This window comes from Chiroxiphia lanceolata, chromosome 8, assembly GCF_009829145.1.
Source record: "Chiroxiphia lanceolata isolate bChiLan1 chromosome 8, bChiLan1.pri, whole genome shotgun sequence".
Lineage (NCBI taxonomy): Eukaryota > Metazoa > Chordata > Aves > Passeriformes > Pipridae > Chiroxiphia > Chiroxiphia lanceolata.
The window spans coordinates 13,404,988-13,427,016 of record NC_045644.1 but is presented as its reverse complement, the minus strand read 5'-3'; the positions used below and the strand labels follow the sequence as shown (position 1 = coordinate 13,427,016).

The window sequence follows — 22,029 nt, the reverse complement described above, 5'->3', positions numbered from 1 at the left end:
ACCCAGCCCCCTGCAGTGTGGACCCTTTGGTTATCCCTGCCTGGCGCTGGCCTCACAGGTGCCAGCTATAAAAATGAACCCAAAATACATATAAATCCTCCTGTCTGACATCAGGGAGGGTGATGGAGCCGGGGCAGGACAGCTGGCTCAGCCACCCAAAGTCGTTGGGCTTTGCCTGGTCGGTTGGGACCCAGCTGTCACAGGCTGGAGACAGCAGCGTCCCCAGCCCATGGTGATGTCCTCAGCATGGGGGACCCACTCCCCCCAGCACCCCAAGCTCCTGGCAGCCATAGAAGCATTAAATGTTGCAGGCTTCGGCTCCCATTTGTAGCATAAAGGTTGCAAAGCCAAGCAGCAAGGACAACTTCTATTTAAAAATATCTCTCATCCAGGTGATTTACTTGCAGGGTGTTCCTGCCATCTTCTAATGCAGCTCAGACATGGGGCCTAACCTACACCAGGTCCTCTTCCTCGTAGGGTTATTTATTCGGGGCTGTGCCACTCGTAGGGCTGCAGATCAGAGCCACGCAGTCACAGCACATTGCAAGCAGAGGGGCTCCTTCCAACCCTTCCTCTTCTGAGGATTTTTTTTTCCTTTTCCCATTTAAAAGGATACAGATACTCATCTTGGTCAGCCAGCTAAACAGGAAATGGAGAGCGGGCACCCCCCACCCCATGCTGTTCCCAGAAAGCCTTTGACAGCATCCCCCAGCACGGGCACAGCCCGACCACAGCTTTACAGGAGTTTTGCTTCCAATCGGTGCTGGGAAGGGAAATAAGTGAACAGATTGCAATAAAAAATCCAACAAGCCCAAATTCAGCCAACTGAGCCCGAAGCTGCCATTTCGGCAGGAGCCAATCATGAGGCTGCGGTGGGAGCTTGTTTCCACTTAAACAAAACAAAATAAAATGAAAAAAAGCTCCAGTGCAGTGCCTGGGTGGGTGCCTGGGTGGGTCGGCTGGAGCATGGCCGTGGCCATCGGTCTGGCTGCCCCTCACGGATGTGTTCCCAGCAGAGCCCCCCGGGCTGGGGGATGCCAACACAGCGAGAACGTGGAGGCTGAAATCTCCAGCTCTGTGGCCGCAGACCATTTCTCTGCTCTGATAAAGGCAGCCATCCAGGGTGGTGCGAGGCCGTAAACAGGGAAATACTGCTCAAAGAGGAACAAAAATCTCAGTGTTTTTTTCTCCTGCAGGCCGTGGATTATTATTTTCTTTTCTTTTTTTTTCCCTCCCCACATCCAACCCACTCGGTTCCTTGTCCTTCCGGGAGCACTAAATTCATCATGTGAATGCAAAGCGGGGCTTGTGCGGGGAAGGGAGCTGCGGTTCGCTCGAGCAGACGCATGCAAGGTCACACGCAGCCTCGCCATAAATTACGGTGTGTCCCACCATAAACAGCAACAGGAGAGGGGAAGTGCGGCGGCTTCAGGGGCCGGGGGCCGCAGGGGCCGATACATAACGTTGTGACAAGTCAAACAACTCTCAGGGTGTTCACTTGCCAGAGAAATATTTTTCACATCCAATCCATTAGGCAAACAAGATGAAAAAGTATTTCCTACTTTGCTGAAAAAATACCAAGGCTCAGTATAAAGCGTGCCTTAAAAAAAAAAAAAAAAGAGAAAAGAAATTAAGTGTGACCATCTATAATGTTTTTTTTCCAGCTGCTCTGACAGCCTTGCAGGCATCCCAGCCATGCAGGGAGGGAGCTGATGCTTTAAAGAGTTCTAACAGTTTCTCGCTTTTTGGCCTGTCCTGGTGTAGCAGGAACAGTAATGAGTCAGATTAGCTGGAAAGCAACCCCAGATTCGTTTCCCTCCCTCCAAATGCCCTCCCAACCCCACTTCACTGAACCAAACCCAAATCATTTGCTGCTTTCCTTTTTCCCCTTCCTTTTTCCTGCCAGGTCAGCAGGGAATGTGTTTCAAGGCATGCTTTTTTTAAATGTACAACATGATTTTTGAAACAAGAAGATCCTCCCAAAGTTTGCCTTTCTTGCTGGCTTTTTCTGATAGTTTTGGACAAGTGAAAATCTAAAGGAAAAAGGCTTCTTCCAACAGTTTTGATCACTTCTAGTATCAGCAACCATCTCTGATGGGAAGACAGGGAAGCAGTGGAAAAGTAGCTTTGCAGACTGACTGGGGGCTCCTTGGGAAGAGGCAATTCTCAGCTGATGGCTGTCAGAAAAGGAACCTGGCAAAGAACAAAGGATCACCCCTAAACACCAGTTGTCTTTCTACTAAATTTTATTTCCTTTTTTTTTTTTGACAAAGACATCTAAATTATACACTGAGTAACAACATGACCAGATATTGCAAATACCCCTTTTTGGTGAAATTCAAAAAGGGAACATAAAAGAAAGAGCTTGTGTGGACTCAGACGGCCCAAGGAATGCAACAGCCGCCACCTTTTTGGAGAAGGGTGAGACCTGTGGGGCGAGAGGCGAGTTGGAGTGGGTTGGTCTCATCCCAGTACACTTCATAAAAAAGAGTCTGGTGACCAGTTATAGTTTTGACAGAGGAAGAAGTCATTAACATTAACATACAAGAAACATTATTGGTAGTGGGAAAAATGGGAGAAGGTTGCAAGAGGCTTTGGGAAGCATTCTCCGATGGCAGGGAGAGACATCCTCCATCGGAGCTGCAGTGGGGGACGCAGCCACAGCCAGGGGAGGATACAAATGCCCACACCCAGTGCTTGTGGTCAGAGCAGGGGCTTGGACTCATGCTTTCTGATGTGCCCTTGGAGAATCTCACTTTTCCACTACCTCTCCCCTCCAGGGAACACAACGGGGTAGGAGCAGGAGAGGCATCTTTCCATCTATCACAAAGGTAGAACCAGATTTAATTATGTGAAAGCGGAGCACAACAAACTCCCATGGGAGAGGAATTAACCCCTGTGACAAACTTCTTGAGGCCTGGGGTGGGTCTGTCTGTCACTCCAAGCCTTTAAATCAAGGCCGGGTGTCTTCCTACCAGAGGGGCTCTAATTCAACCGTGAGTCACCACTGGAGGGATGGCGTTTAATGGGCTGTGTTATGCGGGAGGTCAGGAGAGAGGAACATAACGATCCCTTCTGGCTTTAAAAATCTATGAATTGATGCGAAGTGTGGCAGAGCTCCACCCATACCAATGAGAGGTTTGCTTCCCCCAGCCTCACCTTAAGGAGGGCAAAGCTGACAGTGTTGGAAGGACAGAGCCTTGCGTGTGCCATTGCTGTAAACCAGAGTGCGGCTGAAGGCGTGGGAGAGGGGCAGGGGCTGCACTGATCAGGGGCAGGCATTTCTGGCTGGCCCCAGGCAGTTGTGCAGGTGGTGTTTAGCCAGGTGCCAGCCCAGGGCAGTGAGCCCTGCAGAGGGTATAGCAAATGTAAATACATTCAGATAAGGAGCAGCAAGTGAACAGAATCTCAAATCCTTTTACATTTTCACCAGGTTGCACAGAGAAATGTTTACGATACAATGAGCATTTACAGCCATCACTGCAGGGTGATATACTTAAGATATGGTCATTTTAACCATCCACCTCCTTCCTCCCAGAACAGATCACTCTATCATGGTCTTCCTCTCACTACCTTGCTCAGGAAAACCAAATTAACTGCTGGATTACAGGTGACACTCTTGGCAGTACAGATGCACGCAACCAATACGTGTAGCTACATGCAAACATAATGAATGAGCCAGCAAATGTTTCTGGATCCTGAGTTCAATAAGGCAATTTTCCCTTCCCAACTAAAGCGATAGGAAAATTACTACATACCTATTTTACACACATTTTCAAGTTTAACCAATGTGAGACAAAAAACAAATTACCCTCCTGGATGCTTTTCAGCTCCAGGAAGCCAACTGTGGCACAGGTGGGGTGTCACAGAGTAAATTTGCCACTGCTAAAAAAGTAGGGAGCAGGAAAGCACCAACTCAAGTCCCTTGCAAGGGAGAAGGATCAATGCCTGAGCCCCCCGGGGGACCTTGCTCTGTCCTGCCTGGACCAGGGGACAAGTATCCAAGCATTTCCCTCTGCATCTGGCATGCAATGCGGACAAATCCAAAGCTCAAAAGCTCAGGAGTATCCATCACAAAGCTCTGCCACTCAGCCAGCACCAGGCGTGCCTACAGGAGAGGGCTGCAATTCTTTACAGCGCTTGCATCAGGCAAATGCATTAATTGCAAGGAAAAGGTGATGCCGGGATGAATTTCTCCTCCTTGGGCTGACCCAGGAACATGCCATGCCCAAATCTGCAGCATTCCTGATAAGCCATTGCAGCTGGGGAGTCACCGAGCAAGCTGTGTTTAAACGAACATCTCATCTTATGACTCCTTACTCAATCCATGCAAAGCTGGAGCTGTGTCACTTTGTGTCATTAGCTATTGCTTAACAGCTCACTCGAGCCCGCTCTTCCCCGCCCCCTCCCCAGTCGTCTGGTTTTTAAAGCAAGGCTGTGCTACTCCAGCAGGCATGTCCTGCCTCTGTGCTGGAGACAGATGCACACGGAGGGTGCTGACTCACGGACGCAGGCAGATTAAAGTTGGATTGCTAAAGCAGTTGCTGTCCCAGCTGTCCCTCTGCCCCCAGCCACAGCAGACAGCTGAACTACACGCGGATCAACCCTGAACCGCTACTGTACATCCTGATGTATGGGGGGACCTGGAATGAGCCCCAGATGATTTTAATCTGCCAAGCTGTAACGCGTAGGCGGCCAGGGGCTGCTTCACGTACACTGCAGATGTTTGTGCCGTGAGGTGGAGACATCCAGGGGAAGGGAGGAAAAAAGAGCTGGGAGCTCCAGGGGTGTCAGCCGTCTGCCTGGGTCCATGAGTCAACTCGCTGACGCGTGGTAAAGCCACATGCTTTAGTACATGCAGCTTTCCCCATCCTGCCCGACAGTCCGTCTCCAGGAGGTGGAAGGGGTAATGCAGTCCCTAGTCATTCTCTGCCCTTTCGCAGGCAGGCAGCAAACAAAGCTGGCAAGCAGGGCAGTGGGATTATTTTACCATCTGTGCATTAGAAACTGGCCCAGGAGTCACCAAGCTTGCTTCATGCAGGACATGGCTGCTTTGGCGTGCTAATCGTTCCTGCTCACTGTCAGCTGGGGTTAGATTTGAACTGGGGGCGAGGACGCAGAAAACACATTCTCTTTCCTATTTCAGCAACTGCATCCTTTTACAGGAAAGCCAGTTCAGGGAAGAATGAAATCTCGTTTTAAAGAGTGCCTCTCATCTGCCGTTCATCGGCATCCTCACCTGCCACCAGGGCAATCCACAGCCAGGATGGGGCTGGGAGGACCTCAGGCACTGGGCAGCCAGCCCACTGTGGGGCAGTCCCCCAATCCCTGGCAGGGCTAGGCGAGGCTTGCTGAGGTGGCGGGGTAGGAGAATACATTTTGCATATTTCAAAAAGGAAACCTGGGACCTGATATCTCATTCTAGAAAGTAATCATGGACTTAATTGCATTTTCCTGCAGAGTTGCCTTAACATCAAGGGAAAATCAACAGGGATTGTTCAACATCAAGACTAATCTCACATATGGAACTTATTGAACGGAGGAACCACGTTTTCGCTGGCTCAAGGTGAAACGCTGGGCTAAATTCTCCTTCAGCTGCGAGAAAAGCCCTAGGCATGCTCATCCTGCATTATTCCAACTGTAAAGAGCTTCAATTATACACATATAACCCTTCTCTCCCTTCTACAGCGGTGTCGCAATGCAACAGTGCCTCGTTATGATCAAACTCCTCTTTTATGGCTATAGGAATGTGTGGAAGTCTTCTACGCTCGTTACACAAATGACTCCTTAGCAGCTTTATTTTAAGAAACTACCCACAATTGGTAACACAACCGCATTTTATCTGTCACTGAGGGGAAGCTGTGACTGACACCCGAGCGTGTCCTCAGCAGCCACATGTATAGGGCAGGTCCTTATGCATCTAAGCAACTACAGTAATTCACCAACCCCTCTGCTCCACACTGAATCACAGTCTTGCTTCTGCTTATAAACTTGCTTGCTAATCAGACATTTAATACTATTTATGCATAGGGAGGAAATATGTAATTCCTTTATTGGGATAAAAAAATGATACTAAAGAGCAGGTCAAGTTCCAAATCCAGCAGTAGGCTTAAACCGATGTTGTTCCCTTTTTTTCTCTCTCTCTTTTTTTTTTTTCTTTTAACAGCTGTAGCTGTGCACAGATGGAAAAACATTTGGTCAGAAAGCAGCAAATTAGTGTTTTCAGGCTAGAATTCTGCTCCCACCGCTCCTCCATTTCCATGCAGCTCAGATCGCTTTACTTCTTCTTAGCACTGACATTTTTGCACACCCAATTCATGCCGTCCTTCAGACAGAGAAAGGTAATGTTAGTCAAGCGAAGGGAAAAGGAATCCCCCAATCCCACCCAACCACCACTCTGTAAGCACCATGTTCTGACTCCTCACAGAACCCCTCTGTGCCCAAAACCACCATGGGTTAAAAAAATAAGTGCTTCCTTGCTCAGTAGATGTTGTCACACAGAGGTCATTAAATCTTTCACCTGACCATAAAAAGTATCATTGTCTCATCACATCGCTATGTGTAGGTCCTTCGAGGAAGGATCCCTTTGCAGTCAAGGTATGTCAGTGGCAGATGAAGACTCAGTTCCAGGTTCGGCTACAGATGATTTGTGTAATCTTGGGCAAGTAATCTTGAGACTGTGGATTTCAGGGGACTGTTTGTTATACAGTCAGCTCCCAGTTAAGAATAGGGCTCTAATTCTCTGCTCATCTGCAAGCCTTGAAATCCAGATCCACGAAAGTCACTGCAATACCCAGATCTGGACCCTACTCCTTGTTCCTCAGGGCTCCCACAAAATATGGGCTCTCAGGGGTCCCACAGGGATTCAGTGAGAAGCAATGTGATGATGTTTCAAGAGGCTGATACACTCTTTAAGGTATGCCTGTAAAAATGTGTGGGTGACTTTTCTGGCCACTGCAAGCAGGATTGCAACACTTGTGCCATGAATACCCAATTTGTGAGTTTATTGCTGAGATCCCAGAACGGGATATGCTATTGAAAGCCACAGCAACAATTCATCTGCTCCTGTCATTTATCTGTTAGGAGACGCACACAATGGAGCACAAGATGCACAGTCTCCTCATATTTGTGTCCCATCAAATCTGTTACCTCTGTCCTGCCTAGGAGGTATCTCTGCTGACAGGGAGGCTGAAGTCAAAAAGGTGGCAGGTAGGGGTTTGGGGATGAGAGGGAGCAACACATATTTGCATTTGGAAATTGGACAAATGTCACCTTAAGAGTTCAGAGCAGGGGATCTCACTGTATTATGTTCAGTGGTCATTTCTGGATCATTAAAACAAGAATTAGACCCTAAGAAAGATCAGAGCCTTCAGGCCAACAGCCCCATGGTAGCAGTGTTGCTGGCTTCCTGCACCCTTGTCCCCAAACTGCCAAAAGGCTGCCAAGGACCTCAACTTCCCCGAGGACAGGTGATCAAAGGCACAGCAAGGCAGGCCCTTCGGGTGAGCCGAGACCCACTGCTGTGCCTCTGTGTTGTCCCTCAGCCACAGAGGTGGTGACCATGTTGGAGGGGAGCTAAAGAGTTAAGAGAGAAGAGAGGGAGTCCTCAGGGCTTAATCAGAAGCAGAGAGGTTCTCACTTGAAAATACCAATTCACCTTGATAACTGTGCTATGTGACACTTCTTATCTGAAGGGGAGCAGCAACTTTTGAAATCAGCCCTTGTTGCTGTGTTAAATAAAGAATAAGTGAGCCCAGCCTGTGCTGGGGTGCACATGAGGCCCTACACTAATAACACTTCTAACTCTAACCTTGGGGAGGGTTGAGGTCTCCAGTTTCATTTATTTATCTCCACAGCAGAGATCAGTGTAAAACAAATTGTCTGAAATCCTCAGAGCAAATGGGAAAAGATGAGCAGTAGATTCATTTTAAGGCCCAGTAGCTTTGTGTCTTCCCCTTTCAATAACACTGATAACCTAGGTGTAAAACATGTAATGCCTTAAGCAATCAATAGTGTGGTTTAAAGCTTATCACTTTAGAGAGAGGGAGGGAGTGATTCCCAGCATGAGGAATGCCAGGGCTTAACAATGGGGCTAGGAGGAGAGGTGTCAAGCCTTTGACTTGATTGTGTGCTTTAGAAATCTGCATGATTGCCTGCAAAGAGTAAAACTAAATAAATAAATAAAAATGCTCCCACAATGATTTCAGCTTCCCCTGCCTCGGAAGCAATAATCACATTTGCACACATCATGGCATACAAGGCAGGCAGAGCTCCTCATTCATTTTGAATGTAGGTTTATTTGCTGAACCAGAACAGCTGAGACAGCTTAAAGTAATAAATATCAGCTGACACCCTCTGCTATTCAGCACAGTAATCCCAGAAACAATACATCACTGCAAAACAACAAACACGCATCCTATCTTCTACCTAATCTGACCACAACCTGAATTCACAGTGATTAAAACTCTGCCTGCTGCCATTGGGGAGCTCGGGAAGGGGAAAGACAGACCGGACCGTTTCAGCACCAGCGCAGCGAGGGTCATAAAGCAGAGTTTATGATGGGATTTACCATGGCTGGGAGCCTGGCTGCATGAAGCATTTAACGAGGGCAAAAGAATGACATAGCAAAATGCAAGACGAAAGGTGAACTCCAAACAGGCTTGAAATACGTAAGTAGGTCGCCAAACTTTTAAAGCAGGAATAGATTTTAAAAGCCCTCTTCTGGCGTGAGTTAACTGACAGAAAAGATCACATTTAATCATAAGTACCTCTCTGCTTGCCTGTGATAAAGGGAAAATTAACATGCTCAGCTGTATCAAAGAGGTACGTGTGAGATGCCTTCCTCAGCTACATCCGCAGCTTCTGGTGCAACTTTTTTTTTGGGGGGGGGTGGTGGTGTTCTGCAGTGTCCCCAAATGCTTTGGAGAATAGCAAATGTAATGAAAAGCAAAAGAAACTAAAAGGTATGTTTGCAGTTTTTCTACTGAAGGTCTGAAGCAGGATGAAATGTTGGTAAGATAGAGAAATCCAGGGAAGCTGCTACAAACACAAAGAGCTGCTATGGGAAAGGTACACGGGAAGAAGGAAACAGTGCTTGAAAGAGTCTAGTCCACAAGGAGTCAACTGTTGTCATCCTTTGTCCCTACACACTCTGTCCCTATATCTGCATGCTTAAAAGATGGCTCTGAGAAGAAAGTACAATCCCTACAGTAACATTTAGATCTTGATAGATGTCCTTGCACTGCTTTGTTGAGACACAGTCATTGGCAGGTACTCTGAGGATCAGGGCGGATACAATATTAGTATTCCAGCCTCAAGTCAACCCTGGGAAAACTTAGCCAGGAAAAGATTTCAGATCTTTCAGCTTTGCCTCTCTTAGCTCCTTAACAAGCAGCTAGTAAACTTTACCAAAGCAAAGAGAGAGAACCCCAGGGAAGAGCATAATGCTCCTTGCAGAGAAATGCTGCTCAGCACAACCCCGCCTTGCTGCAGTCCCATCTGCTATTGTGCCAAGGGAGTTGTACTCCAACGCCCTTTGGGAAAGTACTGGTAGAGCCTTCCCTGGGAGAAATAAAAAGTCCTGCTTAAGATTAGCCCACTGCTTGCTTATTCTCTGCATTATCAGCTTTGTGGCTATGGGAGTGAAGTAATCTGACTTCAAACACAGCGAACAAGTCCTTTCCACCCCATAAAAAGCCTCCCGATTTCTGCTCCCCTGCAAGCCAGGGATCAGGCAAGGCCACAAACTTGTGACCCCTAATGTGACCTTAAGGACAGCAAAGCTTAATCCTTTCATGTAATCCTCTGTCTGCCATAACAAATTGGGTCAGGCAAGTGCAAAATTCTCCATCTCTAGCATTTTTGGTATGCGTTATTTTAACCGTCACTTTCTTCTCCCTCAGCACAGGCAGGACTGTGCCTTCATTATCTGTCATTTCCTTGCACCTCGAGTCATCATACAGGCTGGCTTTTACAGGATCCTGCCAGTACATTATCCATTGTTTTTTGCCTGGGTGAAAGCTTATTTTTTTTGTCCTCTGAGGCCTCATATCCCTGATGCAGCACTGTAGACTCCTTCCTTACCCTGCTTAAAAATCAGAAGACACTGCCCTGTAATCTGGAAACAGAGTTGCTTTTCCTTAACATGCTCTGCCTGCCTCAGGAGAGCTGCAGTCATCAAAACTGGTTTTAAATCACATTTACAAGTAGCTCCAGAACCTTGTTAAGATGTGGAAGATCCCATTCAGCCTGCCCTGGCTAAGACATCTTTAAGACAAAACTTAAGCTTTGCAGATACCATATTGCCAAGGGGGTCCTTTTCTGGTTCAGTCCTTATGAAAGTGCTGAATCGCAGCAAAGACATAACTTGGGTCTTGGGCTTCACTCTCAACTGGGTTGAAACAGCCAGGGAGACGGAGGCTCAGCCCTTCCCAGAGTCCTTTGGGCCAGACAGGCTTTGGCATAAATTAGAGAAGTTTAGTGGCTACTCTCAGTTTCAGTGGCTTTTAATGGTCTCCAGAGAGCCATTATGTTTGTGAGACTTTGGACACAATGCGCTGCAGCATCGTTCTGGAGGACAGTTCCTCAGGGCAGGCTGAACTCCTGCTGCCTTGATTGGAGACTCTTGCTTCAGACAAGAAACAGGCTGCAGAGCACAGATTGGTCCAAAGCCTTGAGGCATATTTAATATCACACCCTGGCCCCTAAATAACACCTCCAGCAAGAGGGCAGGCTGCAAAGCAGAGTCCTGCCTGCTTTCACCCCACCACAGCCAGCCAGGGTGAGATGTATGTAGCTTTTGCACACCAAGGGCTACAATCGGAGATCTGGTCACAATACAACCCCAAGAAAGCCTACGTGGCACTAGAGAGCCGTTATGAGGCAACAGTTCCCTTGTGTTCCTCTGCTGACATCAGCAATCACCTCCCTCACTTGCTGAATCCTGTGCAAGGGGCTCAGTGTAGGCTGTTCAGGACTCTGCTCCAGAGGCACAGCCCAGATGGCTGTGGCAGGGAGAAAAAAGCTTTCCTGCTTTCCGAACTGGAGCTGAAGGATAAGATCAGACCCAAGCAGACTTTGTTTGAAAAAGCCTCTGAGTGTGTGATGCCACTCCTCCCTCAATGGCACCATGAAGTCTGATTAACACAAGCGCTGCCCACGGTTACGGTCAGAAGGTAATGAAGTCTTCAGCTGGCATAACAGGGGCTGCCAGCTGGCATCCTGAGACACCGCATGGGGTTTCCAGTTAACCCAGTCACCTCTCTTCTGAGCCTGCTCAGGACACTGCTGGGCCCCTTTTCCAGAGTCCCCAGTGGTTAATTTTAAAAGAGAAGATGACTATATGGATTCCCCCCTTAATTAACAGTTTTATTAAATAACCCATTTCAAATACTAGTTAAATTCTCTAAATTTATATCATTCTATTAACCATAATCTAATCTCATTAACCTTGAAATCCCCAGTCTTAACTACCCAGTTCTATACACCATGGTGTAAGCAGCTAAACTAATTAAATGACCTTCAAACTATTTCTCCTTCATGTATTGGCATTATTTATCTTTGCTCACTGCTCTTCCTTCAAGCTATCACAAACATCTTCCCCTATGAACTCTGTTCCTGCATGTGCTCAGCACAAGATACGCCACCACTCTTCAGTGATGTCTCCAGCTCTACTCTAGCTAATACATTCCATCAGCAGCGATGGTTAGCGCGCCCACTCCTTGGCTTTCATTCTGAATACCTGATGCTTCCACATCTTCACTTATTTTGCTGTCACTCACTGTCATTTCTCAAAGAAGTTCTTAAAGCACTGACCTGAGGTTTAATTACACATACAGAGCTCATGTTCTGAGCCACTGGCAGAGATATTGTGTACTAGGATCCTCAAAAACATCATTCTTGATGTCACTCTTTAAACAAGTTCTTTGGTTCTCCTAAATTTTCAGCATGTTGGCCCCTCCTTAAGGGTCCCAGGACTGAAGACACCATTTCTTTCTAGGCTGATCCAGGTTTAGTTTAAAAGCCATCTCCCAAACCATTTTGTTCAATTTGCAAGGAAAGGGAGTGCTTGGATTTGACAAGCCTGCAGTTATGCCTGAAGAGAAATTGTAGAGGCTCTTTTTCTACGAGCTACAGAGAGTTTGTGATGTCCCTGACCTTTCTGCAATAATCATTTATGGAATAAGCTGCAGTATTTAGGGAAACGAGACTGCCTACAACCAAGAGGGACATTATCTGGCCTGCACCTAAACTGTCTAGATAAGCATGATGAACACAATATACTGGCCTGTAAATACTTTTATTTGGCTCTGGTCTTCTGTTTTTTGGAAGTGAGCACAGAAGCAGATTTCATTTCCCTGCTAGAGGGTGCTGGGCTGTGTATTTTACACTACTGAATGTATAGGGATGCGCTGTACTTCAGGGAGGAGGCACAGGAAGAAGGTGCTGTCAATGAAGAAGGGTGCAGTCCACTGCAGAGCACACAGATCAGCTCAAGAAGGAGGCATATTTCAAAGCCCACAAACAGAAAGTGCCACTTTCTGTTGTTTCATTCTTTCACATCCAACCCACATCTCTGAATTTCACCTGCTACTTTACTGCTCCTTTACAGCCGGACATCCATAAACCAGAGGAGGGCCTGGAGGAGGGAAGAAGGTGACCTATGCTTGCCTGAAACCCTGTCAACTTTCCTGATCACATTTCTTTGGACTGGAATATACACCGCCAGTGTGGAATGCATTTCCCTCTACCACCACCACTTCAGAATAAAGATTATAGTTGAAGCCCTTCACTAGACTGGCTGGAACATAGCTGAATTTGTATCTTAGCTAAGTAAATAAAGGCCCTTTGGAAGACACCATCTACAACATTTAGGTCTAAACATCAGCTTGAGAATTTGAAATTAGAAGAACTGCTGTACTGGGACAGACCAATGGTTCATCCAGCTTTCCTTCTGGATGCCAGGGAGAAAGACCATGTAGGAACAGGATCTCTCTTGCTCTGTTCTTCCCTCCCAGTCCATGGCCCAAGCTGTTCCTCAGTCAAAAGCTGCCTCCAGATCTTAGTGGTGATTGCCTGCAGATCCCTTCTTCAGAAATTCACTTAGTATTTTTCTTAAGACTGGTACATTTGGTCTCCACAACATCCTTTGCCAGTGAGATCTACAATTTAATTATGCAACTCGCAAAGAAGCACTTATTTTTACTTCTTTTAAGCTGCTGTCTGATTATTTCATTAGGAACACCCTCCCTCTAGCAATGTGAAAAACAGCATACAGTCTGACATTTTTATACCTTATTTTATAAATCCTGAAGATGTTCCCATTGTCTGTCCTCTCTCTTCCAAGCTGCAAGTCCTAATTTATTTATTATCCTTGTATACAGATGGCATTCTGTGCTACTGATCATTCTCAATAGAGGATTCTCAAATCTCTCCTAATTCTGAGAAGATATACGGCAAATATTTTTTCAGATTAGGGTAGTTAAGTGCTAGAAGAGGTTACCTAGAGAGGATGTGGAATCTCCATGCTTGGAGATATTTAAAAGTTGATTGGACAAGGCTCTCAGCAATCTCCTCTAGACTCACTGTTATCCCTGCTTTAAACATGAAGTTGGTATAACGATCTCCTGAAGACTCTAATTTTTTGTTGGACTCTATGATTCTACTACTACTAAAATCTTTTTAAATGGGGCAGAGGCAGAAATTAATGTCATGTTCAAGGTATGGGTCCACCATGACTTTAACCTGCTAGAAAAGATGTTTCTTGTTTGCTTTCTTGTAATTGTCTAGTGTTTGGATTTTCCTCTCTGGCCTCTGACGAGCTTTTGTTCACAACGATCTGCTTCTGAGTAATGGCAGCTAATTTTGAGCCCACTGTCATATGTGTATAGCTGGGATTGTTGTTCCACATGTGTATTGTTTTGCACTTGTCAACACTGAATTTCATCTGCCATTTTACTGCCCACTCAGTATGGCGGGCTGCTTCTGCCGCTCTTCATACCCAGCTTGAGATCTGACTATCCTGAACATCTCTGTAGCATCTGCAAATAAGGTTTTACAGAAACTGCAATGAAGATAAATGTCTTCGCCATCCTGTTTCTTTAAATATCAGTGAAGGGAGTACTCAGATTTAGAGCACCGCAAATACTTCATTAATTCAGGAAAGCCTAGGAGTGAAATAAACAAACCTAGGTCCCATTTACATTACAAAGAGCTACTATACCGCAGGAACTGGCTACAGCACAGGAGCCCAAGACACAGCTATTACAGTTCAGCACAGAGACACAGCTCAGGCCCTTTGGTGGGTTTTTGTTGCCCCACATGTTGTCATTAGAAGTGCCCTTGCCCCATGTGCAACTCTTGCATTTCTCTGGATCAGAAAAATTGATCAGTTTTTCTCTCTGGCGCCTGGGTTGAGCAAAATGCCAAATGACATCAGTAGTGAAGGTAAATCAGATTTCTAGAGTGCACACTTGTAACAGTCAAAGGGGTTAATAGTAAAAGACGATTTGTTTTGTGAGAATGATTAACCTGACAGCAGTCTCTTTAAAATAAATCAATGTCTTCATCTGGCCCAGCCAAGGGCTCCTGGGTGGGGAGGCAATCATTCTCCCCTTTCCCAGGGATGGAGACATCCCAAGGGCCCATAGCTCTCCCTTCCCTCTGCACAGGCAATGAGACACACGCGCCCCGCGTTCTGCGCTGCAAGGGTTTGGCTGTGCTGACCCTCCTTGGTGAGGCAGCTGGTCCAGCCCCACCCTGCAGATCAACAATCTTTTACAGATGGCCTGCTGGCACAGCAAGCCTTCTCCAGAGCCTCACCTGTACTCCTTCTCCTGAAAGAGCTGAACAAGACTGGATCTGCCAGACTCTGTCCCTGATTGTGTGCAGATTCAGTCCCTCGGCAATCTCCGAAGCAGGGGCAGCCGTCAGCAAATCCTGCTTGTTAGCGAATATGAGCACGGGGACTCCACTAAGCTTTTCTTCATCCAAAAGCTCAGCCAGCTCCTGTGTCATTTACAAGAGAGTGAGGTGGGGGGAAGATGGAGAGAGGGAAGGGCAGAAAACTTTCAAGCACCAGTGGTTGTCTCTAATTAGAAATATATTTAGGGCAAATGCTAGAAGAGTGTGTTCCAGTGAAACCTAGATGTTATTATAAGAGACCAAAAATGTATACAATCATCTCTGCCCAAGGTTCAAAAGCTATTTCTTCCAATTACAGGTTAGAAAAATCTTCATTTTGGTCTGAAATTAGCAGTTGCCTTAAAGGCTACAACTCTCTGTTTTACCAGTTCCTGATCCCAGGAGACCAAAACTGATGAAACAGTAAAAACCATGTAAATTGGCAGTATGAGGAATCTGTCTTAAGTTATTGCTTGACTGGCATTTGTACCTGAGCAACCGTTGACACCAGCCCCGATATCTTTGCTAATAAGGAGTTTCAGGGGTTTGTTCCAAGTTTTATACACTGCAGTTTGAACAATAGAGGACTTTCCCCCCTCGCCCCAAAATGGAAATCTCCCTACCATAAGAAAGTGCTTATGCTTTTGAAGGCATTGGCTAGGTGAAAACAAACTAAATCAGCTTTACTAGCTGGATTTTGGCATGGCACACATTTTGGGTGGCATCTTGAAGAATGGGTTTGCTCATTCAAAAACAGGTGACTCAAAGAGATTTTTTGAATAGCCCAAATCTGAATCTGCAGTGGATCAATGATGGCTAAAACACTTCATGCCTAGGGTTGTGCAATGGTCTCACATGAAACAAGCACCCAGCCTCAAGTCACTTCCCTATGGGAACGTATGACAAACTCAGCAGAACTTGAACCTGTAGGGACTGCTGGCGTTGCAGACAGATGAATGCATGAGATTTTTATGGGCTCCTTATTTAGCTGGAAAGGTCTCATGCTCACAGATACTGTCCTAACATCCTTTATCCACTGGGTAGAAACTTTTGGATTAAAGGAGTGCAGTCAGGGAGATGCTAAACTGCAGTGGAAATACGACTCCATCCCCCCAAAAGCAATGTTTGGTTTGGAAACCAGGATGAGAGAATGGAGTTATAAACAGAGCTGGCTGGGAATTTTTCAACAAAATAGGTCTTTCATCTGACACAGTTGATTTATTGAAACCAAAAGTGTTTGTGGAAATATGAGGAGGGGTCCTGGCTGACTCCGCCTGACTCGGGCAAGCGCTCTAAAAGCTTCTGCTTCCTCTCCCTCTCTTTTGCCCAATGAATATTTAATTACTTATATAAAATGAAATAGCTCCAGCAGGGGAAGATTGCCCCCACTCCTAGAACAACCAACAGTTCTGCTGTTGGGGTGTGTCCATGATACATGAGAGGCAAAAGATCAAGTGCCTTCTTCAAATCAGGCAGAACAGAGGGCTTTAATCTAAATCTCACCTTTTGGGGGGTAAATTTGTTGCTAGCTATTTTGGGACACTGTCACTTTCTGAATTTTACAAAAGAAAGTTCAAAAGTCCTACTGTTGTTCCATCCTAAAACATAAAATGTTACAAAACATCAAAACTTTGCAAAACGGAAATCTTATTTTCTGGCCAGTCCTAGTTAGAAAGTTCTTAGTTTTTTTTCAATTACATCCAAAAGACAATCAAGTCAATATGATTTCCATTTCAATTTTGTAAATAAGAAAATAGGATTCCTCAGGGTCTTGGTTTGGCAACGTTTAAAGGACTTAGAGAAGTTCTTGCTTTCAGTATTAGGCTCCATTTGCTATTATTGTATAACTTTAATGAAAACCGTTCTATTTAAACGGAATTAGGCTACCTATTTTCCTTGTTTCACATCTACCAAAATAATCTGCATTGATGTTGAAAGGCAAGTCCCTTGAAATGCAAATTTCCTTCATAAACAACAAAATCCTCTTTCTAACTTTTGTGAGCAAGGGCCACTCAGGAGCACTGAGTTACTTCAAAGGAAGCTGGGCATAAGTAACTTACCTGACCCGTTTCTTCAAACCTCTTCCTATCTGCACTGTCAATGACATAGATCTGAAAAAGAAATGACAGGAAAAGTTACTCTTCCCAGAAGACACTCTTCCACACTAGCACATGCTTAAGCGAGCTGAATCTAATAATTATGCTTTTGGGCACAAAGATCCTTGCTCTTATTTATAGCAAATGTTGACAAAACTTCATGATGTTCTGAAAGGAGAGGAACCACCTCTTTGAAAGTTGGGGGAGTGGGCAGCCACGTGGGTAGGATCAGAAAGGAGGTGGGGGCAGTACGGGGATGCACTCACCATCTTCATAGCCTCTGTTATCTAAAGAGAATAGGAGACTTCTGGTATTGTTTCAAGTGACAGGCTTACAAGCTGAAGCTGAATGCAGGAGGGCAAAATCTGGGGAGCTAGACATGTTCTTTCACCCCAGCAAAGTGTACCAGCACCACACTGGTGTGACTGCGCCATGCTGCCCTCCAGCATCACCTCCTCAATAAGCCACCAATGCACACAATAGCACTCAGGGGACACGTGAATGTATTGGAGACATCAAGTTCCTCTCCGTCAGGCAATCCTACTGCAGCCTCCTGGAGATGGTTGATGGGGAGGAGGGCTGGATCCATCCTGTAAGACTCCATTTTCAGCTACCATCCAAAAAAAAATGGGAAACCTCAGTAAGGCAAGAATAGCCTCGTATGCCTTTTTAATTGCTTGGTACAGGAAGGTTTTCGAAGGAGAAGGGTGCTGGGATGGCAGACAGGGACAGGACTGGTGACAAACACTGAGCATTTTGCTTCCAGTCCCTGCCATTCCCCATCAGCAGTGATTGAAGCTGCTAGCATGTCATCTGCATGCTCTTTGGTGGCTTACAGGGAGCAAGTGTCAGCCTCGTTTTCAGGGAATAGATGAGCACAGCACCCCGCCATCAAGATAAATGGCATCCTTGCAGGCAGTCTCAGCATAAGACTCCACGCTTCCAGGATAATTTCGACCAAATAGTAGGGGGAGGGAAGATCTCTAGCAGCAATATCTATTAAACTACAGGCACTCCCTTAATGAGCAGCACTCGAGTTGTTTGAAATAGGACCAAACACGCAGCAGGAGAATCTGTATGCTAGGCCTGAGGAGGTAACCCAGCAAACCTCACAGACCCCTCTGCAGATCACCTGGGGCTGATGTGCAGTGACAGAGGCTGGGGGACACGGGCAGGCTGGACGCAGCTGCGTGGGGATGCATCAGCACGCGGTGCCATGTGATGGGGAACGAATGGCCCGTGGGCACACCGTGACACACAGCCCCTCCCTGCAATGTGATCCCAAGCACGTGCACCAATACTGTAACAGCTACACCCGTCCTCTCCGCCCCTGCCAAGCATTATACCCCCGTGCATCCCATTTGGGGTAGGAAACACAAACCAAAAAAAGCTGCAGGGCTGCAGTTGTGTTCTGGGGTGAGACTGGAGTGTCATTTGCCCTCCCTCAGGATATCTCTGGGGAAGTTCAGTGACACGTGAACGCAATGGTCAAGTGCTACTTCTCAATTGAAAGGCAGCACCTCCCAGATTACGGTGCTTATCTAACTGGGAAGGAAGAGCTCCAAGTCCCAACCAGCCAGGATTTCTCCTGCACTGCTCTGTTCCTTGCTATGGAGCTATTTTGCAAGATGAGAACTGGATACAACTGTGCTCAGGGCAAAAGCAACAAAAGCACAGAGAAAGTAAAGTATGTGCCGAGTGCCTACTTCCAAACCAGCGAGCACTGTGCCAAATAGCTGCAGGTGCCTGTCTGAATATGCAATCAGCCAGATATCCACACCTTATTTGCCTGGGTTAAGCTTCCAAATATCACAGGTGTGTGATGCAAGACCAAGCTCTCATTCAAAGGCACCTGCATGGATTTGAATTTGTAATCACTTCCTGCTTTTTAATACTCTTTAGAGGGTCCTTTCTGTTTTGTGCAATACAGTTTAGGAGAAGAGAGAAACAGGGGGTCCTGGGAACTGTAGTGTATCTCATCTCCAACTTCCTTCTATGGCCTGGGCCACTCAAGAGCCTATTTTTGGCTGTGGTGCTTGGTAGCATAGTTTGCCAGTTTGAATACCATGTTGGAGAATGGAGCTTTGAGAAAGAAATCCCTGTAAAGCTGGATACCTCCTTTGAGAAACATGCCAAAACACAACCTGGAGTAAGTGGGCAGAAATTGCACGTGATAGGACTGGATGAAGAAATAACATGAGGGATATGGTGGTTCAATTTAAAGATGCACAGCCTGCACCAGGTTTGTCAGAGGGTAAAATTACTGGCTATAACAGGGGTGAGGACTGGGAGAAGACAGAGAGAGCCATCAGCATATACTTGATCCCAGTTTTGGTGTGTATGGACATAGCAAAGCACTGCTCCAACATGCTGACATCTCCCACTTCGGGACTGGGTGTCAGCATGGAGTGCAGGCAGGGGTGCTCAGGTCCATTTGTGCACCAGCTGTTTCTCTGAATTCACACCACTGTTTCCCCCAAACCGATTCTGCTTTTATCTACCTATCTCCTTACTCATAGGAAAAGAAGGGTTTTTTCTGCACATTGCTTTAACTGGGGTGGGAGGGGGGCAGGGAAAACAGCTGCTTTCATCTTCAAATGTGATTGAAGATATCTTCAAATTCACCTTTATTTCTGCACCTCCCATGCAGCACACACTGGGAAGGGTGGAAGCCCACAGGCCAGTATAGCTCACTGCCTTTGCCAGCAGAGTTTTCCAGATACTATTTTTTGGTTGCGCAGTCTCTGCAGCCTGAGCACCTGCCACAGCAGGCAGAGATCCCAGAGCTGCTGCTTTGCAGGGCTGACTTTGATCTGCACACCTACTGCCTCCCCGCCACACACAGCAGCAGAGCTTGAGCTCAGTGGGCACAATCACCTCACAGCCACGCCATGTCTCTCTCCTCGATGGCCACAGAGGAGCACAATGCTCATTTCTCAAACACAGACCTCTTCCCTAGAAAGATTTCTCCGTTATGCTCTGCAAAAACAACCAACTGGGTTTATGCAGTGGTGGCTGCCCTTGAACATCAGATTCCAAATTAAGGCTCAAAAAGGGTGATCAGCAAAGGAAATTACCAAGGGTTTATTAGTCACGGTTAAATAACAGCTTCATTTGGACAATGTTTTCTAAACCTCCGGGCACAGCCAGGACTTTCAGCACCTGGACATGAGCCTTGGTGTAGAGAGTCCTATTCCTATTTGCACTGATACTTCCATGGAAGTGCACTGAAGCTCCTGACACATGGGGAGTATGTGTGTGCGCAACAGAGGGAGAAAGGGCATCTTTCCGAGAGAGTTTTCTGCTTTCCCATGGGAGCCCTGCAGTCTTTGCCTCTTCTTTGTTTCCACAGGCAGCATTGCTTGGGGTGGGGAGAGGCCTGGAGCCCCGAGCCTGCCTTCATCCTGGCATATCTGGCTGTAGGCTAGAGGCAATCTTTGAAACTGGTCAAGACAGCACTTGGAGGGTCCCAGGGCAATGTGGTCTGGCATGGAAACACAAAGGTTCTGCACTGTAAATATAATTGTACTCATCTGCAGCTATTTGTAAGGTAATTACAGCTAAGTTGTCGAAATCATTAAAAGACAGTCTTATGATTAAAGGAGCAAAAGAAAAGACAAGGGGTCTCTCTGTGTCCCTCAGTCAGAAGCTTTCCTATCTGACGCAGACATAGAATTCAATTGTTGTGCCTCAGTTTCCCTACCTATAAAACAAGGACACCATACTGACCTACCTTTACACACGAGGCTTAAGTCACTAATGCCCATGACAGGCCTTCAGAGTCTCCAGTGAAAGGAGCTATAGATGAGTAAAGTACAAGTTATTAATGTTCTTTCATTTGGAGGAGACTGAGATGAGAGGAAAGGAACTGGCTATAAACAGCACCATCCTGTGAAAGTAAAAACATACAACCGAAGGATTTCTCCAAACATTACTGTATTTTTCTTACTGCACCCAACCAATCTTGCCATTTCGCTCAGAATAACTCCTGTTACAATGGCAATGGTGTTGCTGAGGACTGGGACATTACATTACTTGTTTCTGAATTTCTGGCTGAGACCTTGGAAAGCCATTGCATGAACACGGCATTCAACCGCAGCCAATACTCACAAGGATATCAGTGTTTTCAAAATAGTTCCTCCAGTATGGCCTGATCTTCCTCTGTCCGCCTATGTCCCATACATTCAGCTTGAAGCCTTGAGACTGTACACTTTTGATGTTGAAGCCCTGGAAAGAGCAGAAACAAAGCCACATAGAGCATAAGCCTGAACGGCTGGAGCATGTTCGCAGGCAGACACTAACACCTTATATATCCCATGCCTGCAACGTGCAGCAGGATGGGCTGGGCAGCCACAAAGATGGATCAGCTGTTGGAGAGACACTGGCAAAAGCAAACACAGCCGCCAAACCATCAGTTTGCCAGCGTTCCTGGGTCAAGGGTTAACACTGTCATGGCTATGGAGACATATGATGCAGTTAGTGCCCTGGGAGGGCGTAGCAGTGTAGGTGCAGGAAGAGGTGGGAGAGCTGCAGATAAGGAGAAAACAAGGGCACTGTGAGAAGCAGGGTTGAGCTTGTGAAAGCTGAGTAGACAGTCACAGCTAACATGAAGCCAGAGGTCTCAGCTCAATTCGACACGACACAGCTAATGCCAGGCTTAAAAGAGCAACAGCTGCACGTCTGAAGGGTCCATTTCATCAATTAGAGCACCAACTGAAAGTGCATTCAAGTAGAAAAACAGGATGTGGCGTGGGCTGGCAACGTGCTGCCACACCACCCAGGGGACTGGGGCTTGGAATTGGGGTGTCAGGGCTAGGAGCTTTGGGAGGCAGCTACAGGGTGGGGGGAAGCATCTCCCATAGCTCTCTAGCAACCTCCTCTGGAACGATGCTGCAGTGCTTCTGATGGGAGACATCCCTCTCCCCAACCCTCAGGATCAATAAAAGGGGATGAGAGGCATTAGAGAAGGGAGCACTGGTATATGCAGGACCCTTGGAGCTGTCTGGGTGAAAGATGCAAAGAGACAGGGGCT

At 46.5% G+C, this 22,029-nt stretch overlaps 1 protein-coding gene across 1 annotated transcript in view; it reads right to left on the bottom strand.

Annotated features, from left to right (window-relative positions):
* Nucleotides 1–2,254: 2,254 nt before the first annotated feature.
* ARL3 (ADP ribosylation factor like GTPase 3) overlaps nucleotides 2,255–22,029 on the bottom strand; it is a 30,309-nt gene continuing 10,534 nt past the window's right edge. The window contains exons 3-6 of the mRNA XM_032694900.1: nucleotides 21,108–21,224; nucleotides 16,962–17,012; nucleotides 14,821–15,006; nucleotides 2,255–6,325 (exon numbers count right to left, since the gene is read on the bottom strand). Coding sequence (XP_032550791.1) covers nucleotides 6,278–6,325; nucleotides 14,821–15,006; nucleotides 16,962–17,012; nucleotides 21,108–21,224 — 402 coding nt within the window. The 3' untranslated portion in view covers nucleotides 2,255–6,277. The remainder of the gene's footprint in view (nucleotides 6,326–14,820; nucleotides 15,007–16,961; nucleotides 17,013–21,107; nucleotides 21,225–22,029) is intronic.